General features: G+C 38.5%; 1 protein-coding gene across 1 annotated transcript in view; it reads right to left on the bottom strand.

The window, feature by feature from the left end:
• Positions 1–21,417, bottom strand: part of plch1 (phospholipase C, eta 1) — a 153,938-nt gene that overhangs the window by 64,544 nt on the left and 67,977 nt on the right. Inside the window, exons 6-10 of the mRNA XM_087993594.1 lie at positions 20,939–21,181; positions 20,387–20,517; positions 12,290–12,460; positions 7,879–7,972; positions 3,751–3,954 (exon numbers count right to left, since the gene is read on the bottom strand). Of these exons, the coding sequence (XP_087849720.1) occupies positions 3,751–3,954; positions 7,879–7,972; positions 12,290–12,460; positions 20,387–20,517; positions 20,939–21,181 (843 nt within the window). The remainder of the gene's footprint in view (positions 1–3,750; positions 3,955–7,878; positions 7,973–12,289; positions 12,461–20,386; positions 20,518–20,938; positions 21,182–21,417) is intronic.

Raw genomic sequence — 21,417 nt, forward strand, 5'->3', positions numbered from 1 at the left:
CGCTTAAGAATGTTTTGAGTAAGCTGGCCTAGTCCATAACAAAGGTTAGTGAATGAATTCCTGAGCTTTCACATCAATCATGATGTTATGTCCTTACTGGAGACTTCCCAAGGGGGTAATGAGGAGTGCTGAAGTTGGTGACCTTATCTAATTGCATGGAGAACAAGCAAAGGATTTACGCTACATTGTGAGTAGATTTTTTTCTAGTAACCCACCATGAAAGGCCTTTTCCCAAAATTGGGGCATTGCTACAACAGCCCCTTGGATTGGTTTAGAATCAAAGTTTACTCTGTCCCCAAAGAAAAAGAATAGTAACTTGCTTCACTGACTTGTCTAGGTCCAGTCATTTTGTGTAGTTATTGTGCAGTTGACTTTTGATTCAATACGGCAAGGTTCCAATTTCGTGTACACGTGAGTGACTTATGGGTGGTTCCTCTGATGCATGAATTTTGCACCATTTTTCATGGTTTTTTTGCCGCTGTCCTTACGGCTCCATGACCTTTCAGATTGCTCCCACTTTGGTTGAGCCCTTTTACATCATGATTATTGTTTCTCAGAGTCCAAGACTTTGGAAATGCCCATGCCCTTGTCGATTCTTTACCCCCTCCATGGAGAGACCAAAGCTAGCATGACTGTTTCATTCTCCAATCTCAGCTCCCTCCTATTCATTATGAGGTCCTAAACTACCAGCTATAACTGTTCCCTATTCCCTTAGTACAATGATGTCCATCACAGACTTGAGTTGCCCACTTTCCCCAGGACTCTGTGGACTGATTGACCCTTGATTTGCCCCTGACCATTACTGACCAAAACCCCAGTCCTGACCATGACCCATCCCATCAGACTGACTTGGCAGGACAGTCCTGACTGACCATTTCCCAGTCCAGATTGATGTTTATATAGCACCACGACTGACTTATTGGTAATCCCCAAACTAGCTTCACTGAATTGACACGCCTGACCGTGGCCCAAGCACTGGTCTGCAAGGACACAGATCCATGGACTCTGATAGAATCAAGTGCCTGTTCTGACCATGGCTAACACTCTAGACTGTAAAGGGATAAGCACCTTGGCGGACTATGGCAGTAACCTGAGAATTGAGAGTCCACCCTCACTTCAGATACATCTATGGAGCTGAATATATGGAGTATGTTTGTCACGGAAGTTCCTGATGTATGTTGCAGCTCAGATATTGATATAGCACAACTCAACACAGTAACACGTCCATATCCTCTCTGACAGATTGTCCATTCAGCGCTCCTCCACCAGTATAGTTGCCTCCTTGTAACTGAACATTCAAGACCTTGTGTGTTAAAATGCAATGTAAGCCACACAGAAGCTGGCAACCTGTAACTCAGTGTTAAAGTCAGTGTGCACAAAAGAAAGCCATTGACACAGGGGCTGGATACATTCAGTAAGTACTAGAGGCAATAAGTGCTAGCAAAACAAGCTAGGAGCCATAAGATGCCTGTGCCCATGTTCGTGCAAATGTATTCTATGCAAATACATTAGATGTATAACTGTATAAGTGCAGAGAATGACCTGGAGAAGGATGTAGTCACAGGTGTCTGTTAGCTTCAAAATCAAGTGTTGAAGGCTTTAAATAGTGGGTGAATTTCTCTGACAGCAGGCATGATAATGTGGTGAAGGGCTGGTGGTTTGTGATGCTAAATTTTGGGGATGAAGAGTTGAGGAGAATAGCAGCCATGCAGAAGAAACAGTTGCATGATGGCCAGCACAGACATTCGACAAGCAGCTTCAAGGTACCTGCTCTGTTTTACTTGTTGAACTTTTGCATATCCAGCTTCTCAATGGAGAAAAGGAGAATTGGAAGTGTGAATAGGACAAGTTGAGGTATTAATGACATGCAGATACATGAAAATAAGTCAGTCAGAAGGCGAACTTCTGAAGCCATCATCTAAAGCTTGAAGGCAAAATTGTGAGAGCTTTTCTTAATGTTGAGAATTCATTTTTCGTTCTCACTCCATTTACATATACACAGAATACACTTCACTTGCCATTTCTCTAACTACACCTGGAAGAAGACCTTTCTGCCCATACATCCTGAAATGATGACCGAAACAGATTCAACAGTAACTTTCAAAGGGAATGGATAAATACTTGAATAAGTAAAGGATATATGAAAAGAGTAGAGGAATGGGACTAGCTGGACAGCCATACAAAATGATATATGAAACAAACAATTGAACCTGGAATTTTATATGTTCCAGGTGTTGTGAGATTGCTGCACTTCCAACAGATTGGTGAAAAGTTTAAGGAGACATTGGAAAGATATGATACATGTGCTGAAAATGTGTTGCTGGAAAAGCGCAGCAGGTCAGGCAGCATCCAGGGAACAGGAGAATCGACGTTTCGGGCATAAGCCCTTCTTCAGGAAAGTTCCTGAAGAAGGGCTTATGCCCGAAACATCGATTCTCCTGTTCCCTGGATGCTGCCTGACCTGCTGCGCTTTTCCAGCAACACATTTTCAGCTCTGATCTCCAGCATCTGCAGTCCTCACTTTCTCCTCTATGATACATGTGCACTGTGCAAATCACGTTTAGTAAAAAGTTACTCAACAGATATATTTATTGGAATTGCTAAGGTGACAGAATGAATGAGATGCATCTAGTTCACCTTCTACCACTTTGGTAATCCTGTATTACAATGTTAAAGTAGTTATTACCCAATCATAGCAAATAATTTCAATTACTCAACAATAGATTTCCAAATGACACAGGGAAAGCTTAGTTGTAGAAAACTTTGAGAATCTTACATTCAAATATGCCCTTCCCACCCCATCTATTCTCAGCATGCTCCACTTAAAATATTGTGGTGAAAATTATTCTTTTACAGATTTCCAAAATATTATTTTCTGAAAGAAATCAATCTCACTATACTTGAATGACTCAATCTTTACTGCTTCCAAAATCTCCCTATGGAATCTATTTCTTGAATTGTCCAAACACTTTCTGAAATATTGTTTTTACAGATTAGTTTTGAATTTTCTCCAATTCAATAGGCTGTATCCTCTGATGCTACTTTTCTGAACAAGGTGAAATAGTTTGCCATGGTGTATATTATCTAGTCCATCTAGAATGGTAACTTAGCATTCAAACCACTTCTCTCAAGATTGTTGTTTTCTAATTAGAACCTGTCCAATTTACATAATTTATAAAATTCTAACAATTGGTTCAGCAGTAAGATCTATTTTAGGAGGCACCCTAGACAAAAAGTTCCTCCATCATTAAAGCTGGAGCAGATATGGAAATAAATGGGGCGGCATGGTGGCTCAGTGGTTAGCACTGCTGCCTCACAGCGCCAGGGTCTCGGGGTTGATTCCAGCCATGGATGACTGTCCATGTGGAGTTTGCACATTCTCCCCGTGTCTGTGTGGGTTTCCTCTGGGTGCTCCAGTTTCCTCCCACAGTCCAAAGACATGCAGGTGAATTGCCCATAGTGTTAGTCACAGAAATTTGCATACATGAGGATCAGTGGTTGGCACCACATCGTGGGCTGAAGGGCCAGTTCTGTGCTGTACTGTTCTATGTTCTATGTGAGGTGCATGAGTCAGAGGGAAATGGGTCTGGGTGGGTTACTCTTCAGAGGGTCGGTGTGGACTGGTTGGGCTGAAGGGCCTATTTCCACACTGTAGGGAATCTAATCTAATCTAAATATGTCCCTGGAAAATACAGTGTTGATGGATTTACTACTCTTCTCAGAATGCTAATATTGTAACTTTATAACTACCTTCCACACAGCGACACCCAGCTTGCAGCACCCAGGAATACATTTCCACCTTGGATTGAGAAAGGAGTTGATCCCCTGTCAAGTAAGTGTTGTGCGATGAAGCAATGAAGTAGTTGCACAGTGGCTGATCCATATCCTGATTTACATCATAGTGCAAAGGATTAAATATATCACCTGCAGGACTGCGCATGAAGTTGGTAAAACCTAGATGCAAAAGGAGAATTAATAAACCAGGTAAAAGTAGGTTTGTGTGACAATACTTCTATTCAGACAGATCAAAATGTAACATTTTCCCGTAAAATTGAACCTATTAAGTTCAATAGCTTATTTCTTAAAAGCCAGCCAGGAGTATAGAATGTTGTAATCATACAAAAAGTCCATCAGTTTAAATATGTAATTGGGAATCTCAAATGTCTGAAACACTTTTATATATGAGTTCAGGCAAGTGTTGAAGTGGTATTCATCCATTACTGCATAGTTGTAGCATTGTGTTGCTTCTCTAGACCTTCAAACCTGAGTCCTTACTTATTGTGCTGAATGAAAGAACATTTACTGGCTTTGACTTTACAATATTCATGAATAGGATACATTACACTGATATTGGAGATGGTATTGCCTGCTACTAAATTGGTCTTTTGAGGTTGTGCTGCTAGTAAATCTGCAGTGTGAATTAGCGTAACTTTGAATAGGAGAAAAGGAAATACCATCCTTTTGAAAGACTTGCAAGTAAGATATTGTACAAAAAAAAACAAAAACACTGCAGATGTTTGAAATCTGAAACACAGAAAATACTGAAGAAATTCAGCAGGTCTGGCTGCATCTGTAATGAGAAAGAAAGTTAATGTTCGGAGTCCAATATGACCCTCCTTCAGAGTCCTGATGCTACTGGACCTGTTGATCTTTGTGTTTTCTGTATTCAATAAAGTTTAGTACCATGTCTATTGATACTCCATAAAATCCAACAAACAGCTCTGTACATTTCAGCTGTCAGAGTGAAAATCTCAAATGGCCTAAACACATTTTTACAACAATTTGCAAGTTCTGTACAGATTTTCCAGGATCGGAACAATAGGTTGTCATTATCACAACAGAATAGAAATTGCAGCATAAGATGTAGCTATTTTAGCCAAATATGTCTATAGTAACTCCAGCCATTTATTTTCAGTTTCCACTCCCCTTAATAGTTTTGAGTTTACCAGTTCAACTGCATGCCTCTACGTTTTTTTTTTGGTCTTTAGTTTTCATAATTTTTTGTTTGTGCACTATAGTTCTTTCAGTGGCTATCATTTTCTATGTCCCAACACACACTCAAACTAATATGAAACAATTAGGATTCTCCAATAAAATGTATTTGTTTGATTAAGATATTTTACTTTGCAAAATTAAGTGACAACTTTACATTAAAAAATAACCTTATGTAAAAAGCATCTCAGGATATGCCACAATTTTGTAGTCAATGAAAGACGTGCAGTCGTAATTGTAATGTTCAGGAAATTTATGTTGCTAGTACTCTGTATGGAATAGATTAAATTGTAATTGCAATCATCTTTCTTTTTAACAATTTCTTCTCCCTTCAAACTCTGACTCCAAGAGAATTTGAATGTGCCTTCAGCTTTACTAAACAATCATGTCGCTTCACAGTTAAAAGCTCTTTCGAATATGTGACTTTGTCATTGCACTCTGAAAGCTTCAGCTCATACCATAGAAGTCACTAACTCAGATGTGAGCTTCAATAATCCCAGAGACACTAACAGTGACATTATCCTGAGGTTGTAGCATAACAGAAAATAGTACATTCAGAGAAACATTTTGTATTATTGGTGCTTAATGGGATTTTTCTGAGTTCACGATGCTGAAATTAATTTCCCTGAAATCCTAATGCTTATTTAATTGATATTAATATTATTTGAAATTAGTATGGGCAGCAATTGTAAGTAATATTTGAACTACATATTAAATCAGCCAGTAGATGGCATACTTTAAATTCAAAGTTCAAATACACAGGGCCAAATTTTTCACCACAGATCTGCTTTGATATGAAAAGCCCTGTTAGACCCAAATATTGCTCTCAGGAGGCAGAGTGGAATAGAGGCAGATGCTATGTAGCCCAAAAACAGGCTAGGGGAGGGGTAAGCTGATTAGAAGATTCATCTTAGTTCTCTGGTATTTACTTGTTTTAGATTTTGACCTTCCTTCCAGCCACCACCTCTCACACATACCTTGGTCCCTCATTCTTCACATTCCCTCCTCTCTCCCTCCATACTCCCAACCTAATATCCACTAAACCTTAGGAGTGATGTGGAGGTGAAAATAGAAACTAAAAATCTAATACAGTTGTTAATCTTAAAGACGTGATAGTGAAAAATCTCTCATTTAGGAAATCTATTCAAAACTTTTAAATCTCAAGTGGCTCATCTCTTATGAAAATAAACTCTGTTCATACCCCATGTCAAAGACAGCAAATTCTTTAATAGTCTCTTTAAAATAATAGTCTCTTTAAAATAATAGTATTGGAGAATGTTAATAATGACTACTGTTAAAACTGCATGCTTTTTGTCTTTGTCAATGAAGGCAGTACAGCAGAGAAAATTTTAAAAATTATTACCAAAGTTTCAGTCTGTTTATGTTTATTGAATAGGGAATTTTAAAAACTTCAGATTATGATACTCTTATTTCCCTTAACAACACTTCAACAGCATTTATATCTACAAATAGATTTGAGACTCCCACAGTTTGGGTTAAAACTCTTGCAACAGCCAAAATAGAATCCCCTTTGACTTGGCATTAAGGTAAAATAACTCTACTGAGTTTCAGATTTCTTCCTGTGTGAATTAAATTTGCTTATAGTCCTTGCCAGCAAAAAATTGAATGTCAGAAATGCAAGCAACACTGCCACATCTAGTTCCTGTTTAAAGGTCTATGGAGTCTCCCAGACTCTAGGAAAATCCAGCTCAAAAGACTAATTCACCAGCAAATAAAGACAGGCTTCCCTTAACAAGTGCAGACTTGCACACATTACCATTGAGCAGAAATTAGTTCCATATCATCTACCAGGTCAAAACCATAATAAGGCAAAAGCAAATGACAGACACACACTGAAGGGTCAAACTTCTGATCTCCGGATCATCAGAGATCGGATATATGATGTGGAACCCGAACAAGGTACCTAAGTGGAAATTCAGATGGGATTTTCAACTTCCAATGGGCCGTTTCCCTGCTCTTTGGACCCTCTGAATATCTCTGAGCTAAAGTTCACACAGTTTTGCAGTATTTACACAGGGAGTAATTCAGGAAACTTTAGACAGGTTGAAATCAAACATCAGAATAATTATAAAACTGACATCCAATAACTACACTGCATCGCCAACCACCTGAGTAACTCAACTATCTCCCCCAACCTGACCACCTCCTGACCTATCCAATGCATTTGATTACTCATCCCTTCCACCCAACTAGCCCCACAACCAACCCAATCACCGTTCCCAACGTGACCCAACTGAAACCCTCATCTGACATGTGTACACACTCCTCCAAGTCTTCATCTATCGATTCACTAGCATTCAAACTGGATCTTTGCACTTATCATATGGTAGCTAGGTGGAAGTATCTTCCTTCAACTCCTTTCTGCTTCAGTGTTGTTCCCTGATAGATGCTGTGCATTTCTGGGGAAGCTGGGCTCCAAAGACACTGGTTGAAATGCATAGCAGCATCAAGTCAAGGCAATTTATGAAGGTAATGGCAATCTATGACCATACCTCTGTTCAAAATATTTAGGCCCTTATCTTTGCTACAATTATTATCAAAACAGTTATCTCAAATGCTGATTTAACTAAACTGATTAATTTACAAAAAAATATAAAAATATCAACATTTTAGCATGACAACATGTTTTTCTTTGCATAAAGAAGGATAAAATTATGTAATGCAATGAAGGTGTGAATAATTTTCACAGTACTTGAAGCATTTCTAATGTTATTTAATGTTAAATTAGTAAAAGACCCAGATTATTCAATCAGATCAAGGGGGATAAAAACTCACAGAATAAAATATTTGGCTAAATCCCGTGCAATTAATGCTAAAGCAAACAGCAAAATAAAATACATTTTAAAAGTTAATTATTCCATTTACCTTCGACACCTAAGACATTTTGTTTCTTGTTTTCCTCAGACACTTCAAACTTCCTGATAATTTCCATACAATATTCTAATGTCACATTTGTCATCTGTGCAAAGAATAAATATGAGTTTAGGACTTTCATTTGAAATTAAAATACACCATTGACCTGACAAACATATGATGAGATAGACTTAAACTCTAATCTGATTGTATAAAGTATGGACTAAGTACGAGATAACTCCAATCAATTTAATTCCATAAAGTTTGAATATTTTAAGCAGACCATGAACATAGGACTATTTTTGTTTAAAAAAAAGTTTATTCTTTCAAGGACATCGAAGTCATTAACAAAGCGAACATTTGTTATTCACCCCTAATTACTTGTGAACTGTGAGGCCTGCTTGGTTATTTCATACGCTAGTAAAATCAACCACATTTCTGTGAATCTGGAGAGTACATAAAACACACCAAGGGCAACAAATCCAGTTCCATGAAAGACAGTAGTGAATCACAGTTGGGTTTCCACCACACATTTATAATCATCATTGCTAAGACTAGCTGTCAATTCCATGAATTTAAATTAATTATCTCATTGCAATAGTCGGGATTTGAACTCGTTTCCAACAGTTAATTTGGATTACTAGTCTAGTAACATAAACCACTATGTCACTAACTCCTCTCTGAATTGGACAAGCCTCTGAAAATAGGTCTTGCGGTATTGACATACAATTAATCCACAATCATTCATTGCAATATAGGTTTCACAATTCTCTGCTACCACTTGATTTGAATGAGCTTTGCATCCTGTCAATACTAATTGTGCCATTCGTTGGCTGAACACGAACTGAGAGCCAATATAATGTGTATCTAGTACCAATTAAACTTGCAAACACTATTTAAAAGAGCTTGTATGTTTTAAAGTGGCTGTGTACTGTGAATGGAGCAGTTGCCATGACTTGTGGCTGAAGAGAATAGGATTGGAAAAAAATGAGGAATGGGCAAAGACAGAAGTCCTCAGAACAGAAAGGTCACTGGACCTGAAATGGTAATTCTGCTTTCTCTCTACAGATGCTACCAGACCTGCTGGTTTTTGCAGCAATTTTTGTTTTGGTTTTTGTTTCTGATTTCCAGCATCCACAGTTCTTTCGGATTTTTGTTTAATGGGGACGAGGCTCCAGGTTTCTTGAACACTGCACTGCAGACTTTGAGGAGATGGAAAGGATGAATGTCCTCTATCTGCAGGCAGGGGAGAGAAACACTCATGTTATATCACTCATGTGGTGCCTACGTGTGTGTTGGGAGAGTGCTGCAACCAAGCCTTTTTCCTCATCCAGTCCACAGACTTTCTAGTCCTCTCTGCTGAAGAATGAATCACAAATATGTTCCATCAGAAGGAACTATTGTCCTCAATTGCATGATCCAGTTTATTCCATCTCAGTAACTATACACAGGTTGTATTAACTTTTATGGATATTAACTATTACTAATGAGAGGTAGGTAAAACATATGTATTTCATGAGGAAACTGGGCTAGATACCAACTGCAATTGCCTAAACTGCATATGATTACCCAAATTACCTGATCTGATGGATGCTTTGCCCAGTGGTTGTGTTTTATATATCAGAGTGGGTGAAGTTTCAGCTTAGTTCAGATTAATTCTTTTATATTAATCATTTTATGCAACACTGCAGAAATCTCATGAAAATATTTTGGACCTCAACAGCCTACATTCATACCAGGAGTCAAGACCTGACAACCTGGATGCAATACTGCAAACCGTTAATGACCTCCCTTGAGTAGTCAAGATTAGTGACTGCATTCTAAAATGCTATTTCATCAGCCATTTTTCCCAAGTCACCATACTTTCTAACAAAGTCTCTTCATCAGACCTCAAAATTGCCGTTTAAAAGCTTTATCTTACTTTCACATATTTAGCACTGCTTCAAGCTTCATATTCAAATCTCACAGATTGCACACTGCCAGTTATTCAACCATGACCAGCATAAACAGGTTGGAACATTGTATAACACTCATTGATACATAGCATCTTTTCTGCAAGACAGGGTGATTCACAAGTGAATGTAGTAGGAGCCAGCCCATGGAAGGCAGATGAAACTGCATATCCCAAGCCCATGGAGAAGACAGTGCTCACCATTGTTGGATAGATATTGCTGAGGCCTTGACCAACAGTAAGGCTGAAATGATTGAAGATGATGGTATTCGCATAACTAATCTTTCTCTTGACTTATATCTGACTTCCTCAGCATCTGTTCCCTTCTTATATACGAATAGCACATGCTGTAAGCATGAACCCCTTATTATCTCCCCATCCCCAAGATATAGCCTTACGCTTGAGTACATTCCAATATCCAAGAAATGCAGCCAGGCAACCACACTATTGAGTGGTGAAACATCACCACTTGATTTCCCACTGCACCACCAGCTCCAGTGTTGACACTGTGTATAATTTAGAGAGTAGCCTCAAGATCACTGTCACATGTGATGAAACACTGAACACAAGTGGGCTGCAACCAGTTGAAGGAGCACAGATATTGCAGATATCAGCTTGCTAAAGAGTGAAGTCACAAAGAAAGTTCTTTTGCAGAGGATTGAAATGATGATGAATGGTCAACAGAAGAGTGTTGATACATATTCACCATATAACACATGCATACAGCTAAAAGTCCTTCAGTCAGTGTCAAGTATTATGGAGGAGTTGTGAACCAGTGTGGGAATACAGCTTTCTGTAGAATGAGGGATCCATTATTTTAAACATGAAATGGTGGCCAATGTCATCCATGTACTTGTGGAACCAATTATGATTCCGTACCTTTTAATGCAGCAGATACCCTGGACTCAATTTTTCCCCTCCCTGGAAGCAGCAAGAAATATTTTGAGAAGTCAAATAATTGAATGAGTGAGTTGGTCCAGCAGAAATTCTCCCTTTCTCATCACTACAACAAATTTTTGTGCTGGGTATAAAGGTTGGTGAGGACATTTTTGACACTCCATCAACTAATGTCCTTAAGCAGTCAATTAATAGCTACTTAAGAGCTTCAACACACCACTGGCTCAATTAGTGGCCTACTTGGCAGGTGAGGCAGGTGACTGGATTCTTGCCTGCAAAACCAAGGTACAGGTTGTTCTGTTATTATACATATTTCATTAACACAAATGACGAATTGGGGATACTTTCTGAAAAGTAAACTTATAAAACACGATTACATCGCCAACACTTTAAGCACTGTTTCTAAAATGTGATTTTTCTAGAATGTGGGGTTGCACAAGAACACAACCATTGCATTTTCGAAGAACTATGAATAATTTGTCTCCTGCTTTGTGGAGAGGGGGGGCCTTCATTAACTGTAATCTGAGGCCAATTTGGGCAAGAATGGAAAGGGAGTAGCCACTGAAAGTAACCCCATAGTAATTCCCCCTGATCCCCTGACCCTCCCCTTCCTGGAATCCCTATTCTGTGAGATTCAGAAGAAAGTGACATACCTTCCCATCTTGGATCCCTTGAAATCTAAGCCTCCAGCAATGACTTTTAGAACTCTCTGCAGAAGCCAGCAGCTTTTGGAAAGTTGGGGATTCAGTCTAAAGACCTGTGATTTTCTAAGAAGTGTGTCAGTCAGCTTGTAACTAGCTCTTTGGGGTTGAGCCAGTGAGCTTTCTCGTTGATGGAGGGAGAGAGCCAATTGCCAATGAATATGCCTGACTGAGCTTCTACAGAATTAAATCTCAGCCCCAAAATCTGAATACTGCAGTGGAAGCAAAGACTCCTCTCACATAAAATCAGCTTGCAATCTGGATTATAGTCTGCAAAGCGTTTTGCAGGGTGTCACCATGGTCCAGCAATATTCATTCCATCAGATTACTAGAATTGTTGAAATACTGTTACAGATGGGTGGTAGTGGCTCCTGCTTTCCTCTCAGGAAGACAGTAATCCCCCTCACACCCTGACCACTCCACTATTGTTGCCCATGCCTGGACAAGTCTAAAACTGAGCCATATAGACTCAGATCTGCTGCAGATCTCCTCCAAGACTAGCTGCAATCTCCTCCACTAAAATCTGGCAGCCTTTTACCACTTGTACCACAGTCACTAGGCACCACTTCATAGGCATTCTAAGGCAAACAAAGGCACTCAAGGACTGCACATATGTGATTAATTGATTTCTGCATTATCATATTTAATTTTGAAGTTTGGTTTGAAATTTTTATTTCTTGTTGACTACTGATGTTGCATTTTGATGAGTGCTTTATGGGCACCTGAGACAAAAAGAAACTGTTTAGGTTACCTCCTCCCTTCAATTTTCTCTTTCTTACCATGCTCCTTAGCAGCTTGCTGAATAGCTGGAAGCAGCTCAAAGTTTATGCAGTCTTAAATAAAGTTAAACATACAGAATGCTTAGCCAACTTACCTTTTGTTCCGATTTGAGAAACTGAGATAGTTCTTCCACAGTTAGATAGTCTTTCCTGTCACTGTAAAACTTAACAAGTAGGAAGAGATCCCGTCGCAAAGACATCATCTTATAAAACACAGAGAACTCTTCAAGATTTAATGTGCCCTGATTCTCATCTGTGTCAGCTTCCTATGAAGGAAAGAAAAATAAAATAAAAATCCTCCCATTTTCTAGTGTAGTTAAAAACAGAGACTTCGAGTTATGAGTCAGTACATTTTTTGATTTCCTTTTTCTGAAGACACTTTTGGATATATTTTCATTTTTCCACAATAATCTGAACTGCTTGTTTTCACCCCACTCAACAACTACTTGCAATTATCATGTTAATTAGTCAGTTTCCATGTTATGTTATTGGCTATTTTGATCAACAAGGTGAAACCATAAATTATTAATTTCAGCCAGTTTTCCTTTACATTTCTTTCCCCATCTCCCAAAGTGGAACCGTGCACATCCTCCCTTATTATGCCATGCACAGAAGTAGGACACAAAAATAAATCCATTCTCAATATTTATAATAGACAATTTAAATCTCTAGGACACAAAGCTGGCAATAAAACTGTGATTTTCTTTTGTTTACAGAGTATCCCATGTGGAGGGATTTCTCTTAGAACAGTTGAAATACTTTATAAATAAATTATTTTACTGTAAGTAATCACTTCACAAAAAAAGATGAATCATGTCAATGAATAAAGAATAACATAATCAGGAAAGCTGCCAAAGTCCTACGGACTCTCGGCTGCTCTCTCATTAGTGAGAGATGATGTGTGGTGGATTAAACCAAGAGTTACCACACTTCAGGAAAGGGGAAGGCTGAGAAAAATCCTTTATGGTAACCTCAGCTGATACGGGAATTGAACCCACAATGTTGGCATCCCCTTACAGTGCAAGCCAGCTGTCCAGTTTGCTAACTGTCCAGTTCAAAGAACTTCCAACAGCTGCTGGTGACAAACTATGTACATAATATATACAAAAAAGAAAGCATTGACAAAATACACCATTACTTAAAATAGGTAGTGAAGTGGAAAAGGCTGAATCTTAGATTTCTTTGGCTGAGTGCAAGTTGCATAGAGTCTGATAGGCTGATTGTGCTTTCATGCCAAACTATACAAAACTCACCATCTCAATCATCATTGCTGTTCCAATGATGTGCATAACATCTGATTTCCACCACATTTACCAAGCACCATTCCTGGAATAACTCGCCACTGACCAGAGATCCTGGAATTGACCAGCATTCTGGCGCTGAAGACATCTTTAAAGGCCCATTGTGCAGATAAACAAGCACTGTTTTGTGGGCATGTTACTGGAGCTCCTGCTACACAGAGTGGTGCACAGGCAGGACTTTCTCCTCCCCAGGATCAGTAGTGGAAGTCACAACACCAGGCCAAATTAAAAAAACCTAAAAGAACTGTGAGTGCTGGAAATAAGAAACAAAAACAGAAATTGCAAGAAAATCTCAGCAGGTCTGGCAACATCTGTGGAAAAAAATTCAAGTTGATGTTTCAGGTCCAGTGACCATTCTTCAGAACATGCCAGCCTGGACTGAGGTTGTCAGCCAGATTCAAGCAATCTCAACCATTTGGAGGAATGTCCAACACTGTAGGAAGAAAAAAAAATCTATTCTGCTGATGTGAGTGCAACAATTTTCTTTTTGATGCCTCACATTCTGTACCTGCTATTGTACACATCTCCAATCAAGACTCATGCTGAACCAGTCTCATCATTGCCAACATCATCTCTACTTGCCACATCCCAATCTGTGAAACCACTGACACTGCATGGCCTCTGCACAACCTACTCACACATTTGGGACAGCTTCACAAATGCATCAATACTAATAGCTATGCCACCCATTTTCACCTTCTGTAATACCTTCCTCTCATTCCAAGAGGATGACAGTCCACATTACAGCATAAAGAATCAAATCGGATGATGGGTTGCCTGTCATTCATCTCCTTGCTCCTCATGAAGAGAGGATTCTGGGTCTGACCAATCCAAGCAGGGCTCTGGACTGCTATTGCAGGATGCTCTTGACTTACTGTGTCGGATGCCCCTTGACTTGACTGAGACCTGCTGACAGCCACGATAAGCTCTCTGACTTTGTGCCTGTGCTCAACGGCATGACAAAACAGTAATTATATGATCTGGTATCTCTGGTTGAGGGGCTAAAGTGCTAAAAAGACAACACAAGCTAACACAAGAGATGCTGGGAGCAGCCAGTAAGCACAGAGCATGTGAATGTTACGAGAAAGAGCAAAGAGCCTAGAAAGCAGATTCATGCAGTGCAGCCTGAGGTGAAGTATTGAAGTACATAAGTATCCTGGAAGTGCACTGGAGAAGTACCATAAGGGCTCTTAGAGGCTGCCACATATCAGGTGCACATGGTAGTTCCAATCGAACGTGTCCTAGATGTTAGTGCTTAGTGTCCAACATGAAGGCCTTTTGGAGAAAGTGGCATGTTAAAGAACTTGCTCTGTTTTTCACACTGAGCAAGTTTGTATAGCAAGTTTCATTAGATCACAGTCACAACATTCATGTGGTGAGATGGGCTGTTAACAAGGTGTTTAACAAGCAATAATGAGCATCAAATTGCAACTTGCCACTGCTTGCAAGAATCTCACCATGCTGCTTGAGAAAAGCATACACAGTATGGCAAGATGGGCCTCACTGAACAACCCAGCCCAATTCTACCATTCATCTCACCACAGCCCACAACATTCAGAGTTTAATAGGATTCTTCCCATAATTTCTTAAAACTGACAATAAAGTGCTATTTGCCTAATTACAAACAGTTTAAAATAGTGACTGTAATACCAGTAACCCAAAATACTCAATTAGCTTACTGCTGTTTAATCACAATCAGATCTTCACTGTTCAAATGGTAAAACCTAATTCTAGCCATTGCATTAACTGAGCACTGTCGTATGACTTAAAGGTCAAATTTCTAATGCATTTGTGAACAAGGTTTTGCAAAAGCGAATTTATGAGCATAGCTATATCAAAGTCGCTGACAGTACCATTGTGGCAAAGTTGTCTTCTGTGACATTGTGTTAGCTCTTTTTTTTACTTTATTGGGAATCAGCTGTGTAATTCTGTCATATTAATGATGCTATCACTATCTGTGCTCTCTCTGCTTGTCATGCTTCATTAAATGTATAAAGGAATATGAGCAACTGATTCAGTTACTGTATTTGTCTGTGTCCAACATGCTAATTTTCAAAACATCTAAAATGTCCTTGCAATAGAAGAAAATTAATATTTTTTCTCAAACATTGTCTGGCAACATGGTATTGTTATACCTTTGAAAATATAGCCTCTATTGAGGGTAATAAATAATTTAATTGACCCAAGCTACACTCCACTCAAACATGTAAAAAGTATAAAGAATGCCACCTACGCATGAAGCTTTACAGTTGTCTTTACATGGTCTTAAATAACATGTCATGTTTTGGGGCACTTATCTAGACATTTTTCTCATTGAAAAGATTTGTAAAGGAGTGTTTAAATGCATTTAGCACAACATGCAATAGGCTAAATCGATAATTATGCATCATGATGTTTACCTATAGCTAAATTTTAAGCATTTCTTTTGAATTTTCTCGGTACGACGTACAAGCTTAGATTCCTCCCTCCAGTATGGAAACAGGCCCTTTGGGCCAACCAGTCCACACCGACCCTCCAAAGAGTAACCCACCCAGACCCATTTCCCTCTGAATGATGTACCTAACACTATGGGCAATTTAGCACAGCCAATTCACCTGACCTGCACATCTTTAGACTATGGGAGGAAACTGGAGCTCAGCCACACAGACATGGAGAAAATGTGCAAACTCCATACAGACAGTCACTCAAGGCTGGAATCAAACCTGGGTCCCTGGTGCTGTGAGGCAGCAATGCTAACCACTGAGCCACCATGCTGCCCCAAATGCTTTGTAAATGCTTTGTATTCCTTGTGTTGAGTGTTTTCTGGCAAACATATAGTTAAAAAATAGAGTCAGTGAGACATTACACAAGGTTGAACTGAATTAATTTGCCCATTTCTATTCCTTTATATATCTACTTGTTGTGAAATAAAGAAGTGTGATGATATTTTAACCTGCCTCAACTCAGCTGTCTACCTTGCAAAAAAATTGAAAATGCATGCATGCCAAAAATATGAAGTGATTGAAAGTAAAACTCAGTCTGACAATTGGAGAAATTGATTCTGCTTTTATCCTTGAAGAATCATCAAATCATTAAAAGACCCTTAGTGAAAGTGAATTTTAGTTTAATTTTTTTAAAAAAATGCCTTAAGCTTTTTTTTGGTAAATTATTGTCTTGCAGTTGGTCTGATATCACTACACATAATGCCATAATGTACTGGTTGTTTATAAAAGATTAAACAAACCTTTACATTTATTTAGGTCTTTGCTGATGCTAAAATCATTAAATCAGTATCACAAGATGAAAAGTATTTTTACCTCAGAGACACTTCAGAAAAAAAATCATTGAACCCCTACAGTGTGGAAACAAGCCCTTTGGCCCAACAAATCCACATCGAGCCTCCAAAGAGTATCCCACCCAAATCCATTCCCCAACCCTATTACTCTACATTTACCCCTGACTAATACACCTAAACCACACATCCCTGAACACTATGGGACAATTCACCTAACCTGCACATTTTTGGATTGTGGGAAGAAACCGGAGCGCACAGAGAAAACCCACGCAGACCCGGGGAAAACATACAAACTCCACACAGACAGTTGCCCAAGACTGGGATCAAACTCAGGTCCCTGGAGTTGTGAGGCAGCAATGCTAACCACTGAGACACCGTGCCACTCATTATTTTACATTTCGAATCGATGACTTACATGAGGGGGGCAAAGGCATGGTAGCTGAATTTACAGACGACACAATGATTGGATGGAAAGTGTGTAATGAAGAAGATAGAAGGAAGTTGCAAACAGATATTGATAGGTTGAGTAAGTGACCAAAAATCTGGTAGGTGGAATAAAATTGGGAAAATCTAAAGTTGTTCACTTTGGCAGGAAGAGAAGCAGAGTATTACTGATTGCAGCATTCGAAGGAACTGAGGGATTTGAATAATCTAGTGCTTATGTCACAAAACTTTAGTCTGCAGGTTAGCACTTAATCAAGAAGTTAACCTTTATTACAAGAGGAATTGAATATTCAATAAGGATGTAATCCTTCAGTTACACAGGGATTGGTTAAGACCACATCTCAAATATTGTGTGCAGTTTTGGTTTCCTTATTTAAGGAAGAATGTCATTTCGTTGGAGTCCTAGTTCAGGATTCTCTCAAAGTTAACATGCAGATTTGTGTGACAGTTAGGAAGGCAAACAAAGTGTGATCATTCATTTCAAGAGGGCTAGAATTAGCAGACACTTAATGCTGAGACTGCATAAGACTCTCTGGTCAGACCACTTTTGGAATAATTTAAGCAGTTTTGGGCCCTGTATCTGAAGAAGGATATGCTGACATTGGAGGGAGTCCATAGGAAGTTTATAAGAATGAACCCGAGGTAACAGATTTGTCAAATGAGGATTCTGAGTGAGTGCTCAATGGTGTTTAGAAGATGTTTTTTTGGGGGGGGGTGTCTAATTGAAATTTACAGAATACTGAAAGGATAGAGTACAGAGAGAGTAGATGTAGAAAAGAAAATAACAGCAATTTCTTTATATGATTATAACTTTTTTTTAAAAGGTATTGAAATAAAGACTTAATTAGGAACATTTCATTGTATGTTATACATGAGCAAAAAGCATTTAATCAAGATTAACTGATAAGGATTAGAGAAAAAAGCTCAATTCATCATTAGTTCCCTGAAATCTCTTTCAAGAATGCTCCTACATACTTAAAACAGTCATAACATTTTTAAAAAATGAAAATAGTCTTTATTCATCACTTGTATTAAATTGCGATACATATGCAAATAACTTTACATTATATGCCTATAGTAAGTCTTCCTCCCACAGGATTTAATCTTTATGTTATATACTGAAACTCCATCTCATTTCTGGAGTGTAGTGAAAACTGATGTAGTCCATTTCAGATATCAGCCTAAACTGTCTGATGATTGATTAAATTCAACCTCCTGGCCTTCAACTATTTGAACTCCTACTGAATTACAGGCACAATTTTGTTCTTTCACTTTATGATGACTAGAGGTTCTGGTGATTTAGATCAAGTTCAGTTTTCAGGGAAAATTACAATCAAATTTTATTCAATGGAAAATGCAATAAGAGATTCTGGAAGCACACTGGCTCACTATGTATTATATACACAGTTTGAATAGAATCTGTGCTTGGCACCAGTTTTAGATTCAAATAACAAGTGGATGCTTTGAATGAACATTAGTCTGTGTGCATGTCTCTTCCACAGCCATAGGCAAAGTAGTTTCTGGCAAATCAAGTTTATGCTCTGATGCTGCAAATTCTGTGACCCATAAGCAGAACCATATTCTAAATAGTTGTGTCAAGTGAATGCAAAAAATGTCCATTCAAGTGTACAACTAAGTACAGAGAAGTGGAACTTAACTGTATTCCAGTAACAAATAAGAGAATGAATTCTTTCTCCACACTCCTTCTACTTGCTTACGTGCCTTACTTTTCTATATATGTAACATCTTTAGCTGATTTGAGTGAATTTGATCATAAGCCAAACTGAAATTTCAATTATTTACAATATATATTGATGACATGGATAATGCAGAAAAGGTGTTCCTCTTGACTAGTGAGTCTAGCCTAAGGAAATGTGAACAAACTTAAAGGCCCAATGGTCTACTTCTGCTCCAATTACATTGGTTTGCATGTTGGATGTTTTTGATTTAATAATAATCTATTGGTCACTGAGGGAACATTTTGAAAGACAAAAGAAATTCCGGACAGATTCTGAGAACTTTGTCAGTATACGTTTGAGGTATTTAGTACATAATGTGACTAGAATAGCAATGCCATTTAGGGCAAATAAACTTTAAAATCATCAATACTGGAGAGAGGACAAATACAGTGTGGTAGACGATCAGTATCAGGGAAAAAATGTTGCTTATTACATATCATGAATGGGACTTCAACATTCCAAAACATGCCAACTGCAAATATCTTCAGCTGGTGATCTAACTACCTGTTTACTTTTGTTGTCTATTTGTTTATAAGCAGTATCATTGACTCTTGAGGCAGGATTTTGTGTTTTGGATCAGGACCCAATATTGGGTCAAGCGGGACCTCTATTCTACATTGTTTAAAACAGTAAAGTGGCAGCGATTTTCTCTGAATTTGCCAATTATAGAACATGCTTTAATTAGGATGGTGTGTGAGCTGTTGAAATTGAAGGGCAAATAGGAGATTCGCTAGTTGCAACTTGCCACTGCAGAACACATAAAAGGTGCAATCAACTAATGTTGCTGCCTTTTCAGCAATCTGAATTCACAAATGCTGCCAGACCACCATTTTATATGAGGATCTTATGGCCAGATTGGCAGGGAGGAGTTCAAAACCTGCCTGTCTGATCCTGGAAAGCTGTCTCTGCAGCTAGCCTGTTCCTGACTCAGCAACCCAAAGACCAACTGGAAAATTCCAGGCAGCCTTTAACAATTGGCTTTATTTGTCCTTTCTCTTGCCCCCTAGTCCTCAATTTGATCTCTAGTAGAATTGCTTGGAAGCCGGACGGTGCCAGTAAATTGGCACATCAATTTACCTGTCTCCACCCTCCATTCTTGCCTTCACATTGGAGTAAAAAATCTGTCTCTGTTTTCCAGATTATATCATGACACTTTGTGCCATTTATCAGTTATAAAATATAGGCTGTTCCTTTGCTTCCATGAGTGAAGTGCCGTCTAATCGCTGCATCTGGAGCTAATTGTGATATGTTTTTGCACATTTTGAATCCTGTGAGAAAAATATGTTTTTGTAAACTCTCTAAACTGGTACAAATACCATATATTAACATCTTCATACAACAAGAAATAAATGCTTAATTTGAAAGGAACAAAGTAAAGGAATTGGAAAGCAAAGCATTTGGTCAGCATTAATCAGTTATGACCAGGCTACTGACCTGGAACATCTGCCTAATTTTTCTGCGAGGTAGATTCACATTTAGTTTATGCATCAATTGATAGATTTCTTCAATGCACAGCAAGCCATCTCCATTCTTGTCAGCTTCTTCAAAGGTCTGCTTCATCCATTTGAAAAAGGTATTAAGGGCAAACAAAATACAGTACACAAAGACAGTGCATTAGCTAATGCTGAAAATTATTCCATATACATGTTTGTATGCCTTTCTGCTGTAAAATTAATAAGACCATTGAATTTGGATGTTTGCCTATTCTGTGCAACAATTAAAGGTATTACCTTAGCAATACAAAAAATGCTGGTGGTGAAATTTTCTGTCCGACAGTTAATATAGACTGTCATTATGACATAGATGCAGTGATGAAATGATTACAGTACCTGACTTACAACCTCAAAGCTTTGGATTCAAACCAACCATAGAAAATTGAGAAACTAAATTGTGGATTTATGAACTAGGAAGATGTAAAGCATTCCCTTAATTAGATTAAATAAAACTGCTTCATGGTATGTACTACACAAATACATGAAGGATATTGATCATGGATTCTCTGCCTTTTTGCAAGTGAGTCTTCATCTATGATTCCAGCCATTAAGTATTTTAATCCAGTTATCCAAGTGCGTGCATCCTCACAGTTGGATGTTACCAAGTCCAATGCCACCATGTGATTGCCGTGGTAAACGCTGAAGCAGCAGCTAGGATCAAAGCTCCCATCTGTATACCGATGAAAATTAGTCGACTGGGTCCCTTCTAAAACTTTACAAATGGAATCAATGGTAACTGGAGAAAGAATAAAAAGTTGTAAACCATTTTAATGCACAGGCACTGGTTTTCAGAAATCAACTGCTAACTTATAGGAACATGGGGATCATTCTCAGGAAGGCAGACTGTAATGAGTGGGCTATCACAAGGACCTGGGGCCACAATTGTTCAAAATGATAATTAATGGTTTGGGTACCAGGACAAATTCTAACTTTCTAAATTTGTTGATGACACAAACTAAGCGTGCATGCAAG

This window comes from Chiloscyllium plagiosum, unplaced genomic scaffold (genome assembly GCF_037043375.1).
Source record: "Chiloscyllium plagiosum isolate Xiang-an unplaced genomic scaffold, Cpla_swu_hap1 HiC_scaffold_13, whole genome shotgun sequence".
NCBI classification, from domain to species: domain Eukaryota; kingdom Metazoa; phylum Chordata; class Chondrichthyes; order Orectolobiformes; family Hemiscylliidae; genus Chiloscyllium; species Chiloscyllium plagiosum.